The sequence below is a fragment of the Thalia democratica genome, chromosome 7, assembly GCF_965202585.1.
Source record: "Thalia democratica chromosome 7, ktThaDemo2.hap1.1, whole genome shotgun sequence".
NCBI classification, from domain to species: Eukaryota; Metazoa; Chordata; class Thaliacea; order Salpida; family Salpidae; genus Thalia; species Thalia democratica.
Window position 1 is genome coordinate 54311694 of NC_139171.1, and position 7329 is coordinate 54319022.

A 7329-nucleotide genomic window follows, 5' to 3' on the forward strand; every position below is an offset into this window, starting at 1 on the left:
AGTGTTTGATAAAAAGGTAGATAAAATTGCTATACCAAATAAAATGATTACAAAATTTACAACGAATAGTAACAAATATTTTGGATGAAATGTTTACTTTTTTTAAATGTATGAAGAGTTTTTTTTTACTTATAAATAATTAATAGAAAATGGAATCCCAATAGAGTCTTGGTTTGGAGATAAAAATGACAATTGTCTTCAAGAATTGATTCCAATGTTAGATAAAATGAGGTAATTATACTAAATTACGTTTAAAAGATTGATAACTAAAAATAAAATGATAGGTAATTTTCTAGACCAATTTGCTGTAAATTTTGAGAATGCGACAAAAAAAAACTTATACTTTTTTTTAAACTTAAGACAAATACTTATGTTTTAGTGAAATTATTAGAAAAATGCTTTTAGTTGTCTTGTTTTGGAATAGATTAATTCAATTTATTTTAAAGAAGCAACTGTTTTGCCCGTATAATAAATATTAATTAGTTAAATTTTATTCTTTTAATTTTTTTAACTGAATAATTTTTTTTGTTAATCTACTTATTGAGCGTTTACTAATTTAAGTGGAAATGATAATGCAGTACTTTAAAAAAAAGTTTTTGTTTCACTTGAATTGTCTTTTTAGCCATTAAAATACAATGCTTAAATCGTAATTTTGCTAGTCATTTTAAATAAATAAATATATATATATATATGTCTTTGTTTTTGTATGACAACTGTTTTACAAGTATAAATTTGTTGTATATAAACAAAAAACATTTTAGTTTATGATGTCTTTAAACACTTTACGTTACTACAGATCCTGCAAAGACGTCAGAACATTCCTGAAAGAATATAAAAGATCAATGAATAAACAAAAAACTTTATAATGACAAAAGTTTTTGAAGTATTCTAAAAACTATTCTCCATATTACAATTACGTATCGTTTATTACTTGATGAAGTTAAAATTTAGTTTTAAATTATTTTCATCAACTTGTTGTCAGATTAAAATCAATAAAGTTGTAATGGAATACCTGTTTCACTTGCTGTTACACTTAGTTTAATACTAAATAATAAAGAAGAAAGTTACAGTTAGGAGAAAGTGAGTCTTATGAAATATTTCTTAGGCTATGTTCAGCTATATATTAATATATATATACGTATATATATATATATATATATATATATAATAATTTTGGGCTGTGAGATCATTCTAGACCATCTTTCTGCTGCTAACATGTATTTCAACTAGACATTTGTATTAGTTGTTGTTTATTGTAAAGTTCTTTTTTATACAGAGATTATTGTTATAAGTACCTTTTTAATTTATATTATTGTAAGTTTATTATTGTAAGTTTATTGTCATACGAAGGACCAAGGCATCTTAAGTATTTAAATTTAATATTATTCTATACACTATTAAACTATAGTCTTTTAAATATAGTTGTTTAAAAATATTTTAACTCATTTATTTAAAACATTCTAAAGTAAAGTTTTTATGTTGATATTGTGGTTTGCATCGTTTTTTAATACAACATGTTCAATAATGTCATGCCTAGTTTCGTATAGAGTATATTAAAGATACAAAATAAATTCCGTAAAATTTTATTTGATATAACAAGTGAATAAGAGGTTTAGTTTTATTTTTAAACCCTAATTGTAATTTGTTTTCTGTGCCTACTAGTGCAAAGAATATTTTTGTATACCAACTAATACAGATATACTGTAGGTTAGTACAAAGGTTGTTAACAAGTCAAGATATAAGTTTAGCAAGAAGCTTATTCATCCTTTATAGTTCTCTAAAGTTTTAATAAAACTCAGGAAAGACTCTAATTTATTTTCAGTTTTTAACCTAAGTTGGTTATGACTTTTTTTTATTAACAAGACTTTATGACTTTTAGACTTTGTTTTTTCTTTAAATAAAAGGATTAAATTTAAAATATAACTTTAATGTAATAAAGTTATTACTGGCTTTTTTAGAAATTTATGTTCTATTCTTAACATAAAGTCGTTCGGTTGGTATTTTTTAGCACTTCAAGAGTTATGTTTATTTCCAATTTTATATAATACATAAAACTACTAGTACATTTACTTTTTTTTTTCTTTAATGTATACTTGTAGTTTATTAAAATGTTATATTTAATTTTATTGAGTCCAAAATTTAATTTAGCAGAAGGTATTCAGTAAATTAATTGTATGTAAAGTAGCACAGTAGAATAAAATATGCTGTAATACTTGTTTATAAGAGAAGATTTTATAGAAATAAAAAATCTATTTTAAACATATTGTGCTAGTAAAATGGTTTTTTATTTTAATTTAGTACAAAGTTTAGTGCTAATTTCTTAATTATCCCATTTTTATAACTATTATCACACTTTTTTTTTAGTAATTCTAACTAGATTACTAATCTAAGGTAAAGGTTTCCTATTAAACTCCTCCACTTTTTCAAATCTTTGGACTTTTAGTCATAAAAAAGTAATATAAAAAACTAATTGAATTTATTAGTTGTGCTTTTTGTATTTAACTGTTAAGTTTTTATTGTCTGTAGTTTTCAAAACTTAATGTATACTTTTTATTGCGACTTCGATTAGTATTTGTAAAAGTTAAATGTATGTGATTTTTATTCATGTAAAAGTCGAAAAAAAAAACCAGGCTGACTCAGGCATGATTGCAGTTTTTTTACAAAACTGAGATTAATTGAAATTTTCGTAAAATCTCAGACTATTTTTATACTTTTTGAGATGATTTATTATATTATCAATGAGTTATACAGCATCTTAAATCTAATTTTAACTTTGATTATTAATTTATTATTTATCTATATAGAAACATTTTGTTTTGTGTATAGTTTTATTTCAGTAATCGAGGATGATTAAAAGTAACTTACTCAGGTTAGTATTTCAAAATAACTTTAAAAAATACATATTTAGTCTACTAAAAATTTACAAGTATTAATAATTGTTTGGTAACTGAAACTAGTTAGAAAATTTAATCACGTTTATTTAGTAAGTATATATTAGCAATAGCCAGTAACTCTAATCAGTTGTAGCTTAGATAGCTAGTTGGAGTAATTATTGAAAAATTTGTTTAACACAATTAATTATTTTTTGACACTTTAATAAATTATTTTATAAAACTAAAAAGACTTAAATTTCAAAACAATATATCATGCTTGTTTCATCGGTTGTATACTAAGCAATAAAAACAAAATTTCAAAGCTAGCTTATACAGTGAAAATGTAATCAACGTAAAAGTAATTATAATAAAGTAGAGTGTAGTTAACAACACCTAATTAATTCTAATTACAATACAACTTAAAAATAAAAAATCATACGTAACAACTGATAAAATATTTATGAAAACAACGAAACAGTATAATCAAAACTTTAATGTTTTCACAATTTAGGTTTTTTAACAAAATACATGTAGCCTCAAGTTTAACTAAATCAAAAATGTTAAAACTATTTTTAATAATTTCAAATTTTTTCAAGTTATAACTACTTGCACAATCAAAGTTTTTAACTAGGTGTTCTGCAATAGAAGATCTTTTTGCAGCATTTACTATTCTGATGGATTTATTTTCCTTATTACTCGTTTTACAAAATCCATCAATACTTTTTGCAATATGCAGGCTTTACTTTGTTTAAGCTTTTAAACTGTAAATTGATTATTTATTCGAGCACATAAAATCTGTTTAATTTGCTGATGAAATAAATTAGATAAAATTTGTCTTAAATAAAAATTGATATCCACAAGAACTTGTAAGTAAAATATTTAATTTACACCTTAAAAGTTTAAACAAAATAAAGCCAGCAGGTCAGAAGAAATGTTTGATTACTTTAGTATTACCTTATGTCAATAAGAACTCAAGAGCTATAGAGAGAAGTATCAACGAATTAATAAAATAAACTTGTTACTCAGCAAAACCGAGAGTTTTTTTTCTTATACATACCAATGATTAGACCTTGGGGCAACGATCCGATATCAGGTTATAACAAAAGTATGGTATTACCAGTTTAAATGCTTCTGTGAAGGTAGTAGTATCGGAATGACTTCATTAAAATTTGGCATAAGGATAAAGGAACATATTCCAAAAAGTATTGATGGATTTTGTAAAACGAGTAATAAGGAAAATAAATTCATCAGAGTAGTAAATGCTGCAAAAATATCTGCTATTGCAGAACACCTAGGTAAAAACTTTGATTGTGCAAGTAATTATAACTTAAAAAAAATTGAAATTATTAAAAATAGTTTTAAAATTTTTGATTTAGTTAAACTTGATGCTATATGTATTTTGTTAAAAAACCTAAATTGTATAAACATTAAATTTTTGATTATACTGTTTCGATGTTTTCATAAATATTTTTTCAGTTGTTACGTATGTTTTATTTATTTTCAAGTTGCATTGTGATTTAAAGTACTTAAGTATTGTTAATTACACTTTGCTTTGTTATTAATAATTTTCTATTGATTACACTTTCACTATATATACTAGATTTGAATATTTGTTTTTATTGCTTAGTATACAACTTTTGAAAACTAGTTTAAGAAAAACTAAAATTATTCAATTATGTTTCAAGTTTTCAAATAAAGCTGTACTTGTGAAATAAGGTAGTAATGTTTTAAGTGTTGCTGGTATGGTTTTGGACGAAACATCGAAAAGTATCCAAATAGGTGTGCGACTTGATAACCAAAAAAGTCTTAAGACCAAATATTTTGGGCTATTTTTGTCGTTTAATGAGCTAATAACAATAACTATAGCTAACTAAAACTTCATGTGTAAATAAACTTTAACTTGTTATAGCTAATTTCCAAAACAAGCTTATACTTTTTGAATTATAAGTTTAGGTATATTTTTAAAGGTTTACTAAAGTTTAAATTTATTTTGTGTGAGTTTGTATAAATATAAGTTGGTTGTTTCATACATTTTACATAAATATACAAATAAATTTTTGAACTAATTTTTATTGTATTATGATTGTGACAACATATCTTAACTTTTCAATTTGGAGAAACTTGACATTTACCTTAATAAAGGAGAACTAAAATTACTACTAAGATGTAAAATTAAAAAAATTAATATATTATAAATGTAAAATAAGTTTTTAAAAGTAAACGGTGTTTTTTGACATAGAAACGTTAAGCTAAACTAAACAAAAATGACTGCCGTGAAAAGAAAGACCCTAGTACTCGACTTAGATGAAACATTGGTTCACTCTAGGGGTCTTTATTGTTGGTTGGAATACAAGTCCATTGAAACTGAAAATAAGCCCGATTTTGTTTTCAGAGTTAGTTTAATCTAATCATGTTATTAATATAATAAAAATGTTAGAATGTGTAGTAAAAGTATAAAACTTTGCTTTTACCGGTTTGCCCCTTAACCTGGAAACCTGGAAAACCTTGAAAAACCTAGAATTTGGCAGTTTAAGCAAAAAAAAACCTAAAAAAACCTGAAATTTTGAGCAAAAATCACTAAAAAACCTGGAAAAACCTAAAATCTCAATAATTTTCACATGTTAAGTAGTAAAATTTCGATTTGACTTAAAAAATTTATCATATAAATAAAAAAATTTGTCATCATTAATTTTTTTTTACTTAAAAAACATATTTAAAGTAGCTTTACAGTAACTTTTCCATGATTTTATACTTTTAACACAGTTTCTTACCTTAAACTTAACTTTACACTAAAACAAGACCCAAACATGTGTACTTAAAAAACCTGGAAAAAATTTGGAAAACCTGGAAAAAATTTGGAAAAAACGAACAGTAACCCTGCTTTTAGCAAAATATTTTAAACGATGTTAATGGTTTGAAGTTTTATCTTTTTATTTTTGAAGTTTAGAGAATAGAATAAAGACATATGTTCCAAGAAATCAAAATAGATAAAGAAAAATCTATTGATTTTATGGTATACATAGTAAACATAGGATAGAATATCTAAAGTCCTTAAAGTTTCTTCAAAATAAAAATATAACTTTCTTTTAAACAGGCACCTCGACATATAAACGAGATGAGGGTTTACAAAAGACCTGGAGTTGACAAGTTTCTTGATACTGTTTCTCAATGGTACAATTTGGTCATTTACACTGCTGGGTTTGAAGATTACGCAACACCGATACTTGATTATCTAGATAACGGAAGAAATATTATCTCGAGAAGATATTTCAGTCAGGTAGATAATTTTTGTTAGGTTTAGTATAAATTAACATTAACAGCTTCATAGTTCAACTCCACAACAATAAAAAAATTATTTCGTTAATAACTTAAAACACTTAAGTTGGGTTATTCTATTAATACTTAGTTTATGTCAAAAGTCTTAATGATACGAAATATTTTTACAAACTTTATCATTCTTTCTTCTAGCATTATTAAAGTACTTACCCTACTAAGTATTTAAAACTTATTAAAATTAACCTTTTCTAATGTCTTATAAATGTTATTACATTTTAGCATTGTGGATATTTTCAATCCAAAAATTTAATTCTTGCTGACGAAGATCTTTCAAATGTTGTTTTATTGGACAACTCTCCAAACACTTACAGAAACTTTCCAGGTGCTGCCAGTTTAATGTTTGATAAAAAATGTCTTAATAATGTTAGCTTTTTCAAAAGAAGATGTAAAAAAATTCAAGTTTTGAAGAATTTCTATTTCTTCTGAAGTCTGTTAGAACCCTAAACAAAAACATTAAATTTTTACAACAAGTTTTAAAACATTTGCAACCAGTTTCTTAGTTTTTTGAGCTATTGAAGTTAAAGTAATTTAATCAAAAATATACTAGTATATTTATAATAAGTAAAATAAACTCAATAGAAAATGGGATACCAATCGAGTCTTGGTATGAAGATAAAAATGATAAGTGTCTTGAAGAACTTATTCCAATGTTTGACAAAATGAGGTGAAAAATATTTTATTAATCCAAACCTGTTAAACATATAAAGTGATAATAAAATAAAATATTGATTACCATGTATTAAAAAGTATAGTAAAAATAGTTTTTATTTTTACTTGTAAATTGTATTTATTTAACAGTATGACTTTTTATTTATTCTAATGGAAAAGTGTGTTTAGGAAAATAACTAAGGTTATTTTTAACATTTTTTTGTTAGGTACACTTATAACGAATATATAGTTTAAGAAGTCATTAAACGTTTTACGTCACTACAGGTTTTGCGATGATGTCAGAACATTCCTAAAAGAGTACAAAAGATCAGAAAGCAGAGATGAAACAGTTACTTTATAATAGTCGTAAAAGCAGAAAATTTTGAAGTTCATATTGTAGAAATTGCACAGAATTTTTTACTGAACATAGACTTTAATTTTCCGTTTGTTTATTTATAGGTTGTAATTAAAG

General features: G+C 24.1%; 1 protein-coding gene across 1 annotated transcript; it reads left to right on the top strand.

Annotated features, from left to right (window-relative positions):
- Window positions 1-5137: 5137 nt before the first annotated feature.
- Window positions 5138-6877, top strand: LOC145841573 (CTD nuclear envelope phosphatase 1 homolog). Its single transcript, XM_082948927.1, has 4 exons — window positions 5138-5266; window positions 5968-6150; window positions 6429-6540; window positions 6789-6877. The coding sequence occupies exons 1-4, from the start codon at window positions 5138-5140 to the stop codon at window positions 6875-6877; spliced, it is 513 nt and encodes a 170-aa protein (XP_082805053.1).
- The last annotated feature ends 452 nt before the right edge of the window (window positions 6878-7329 follow it).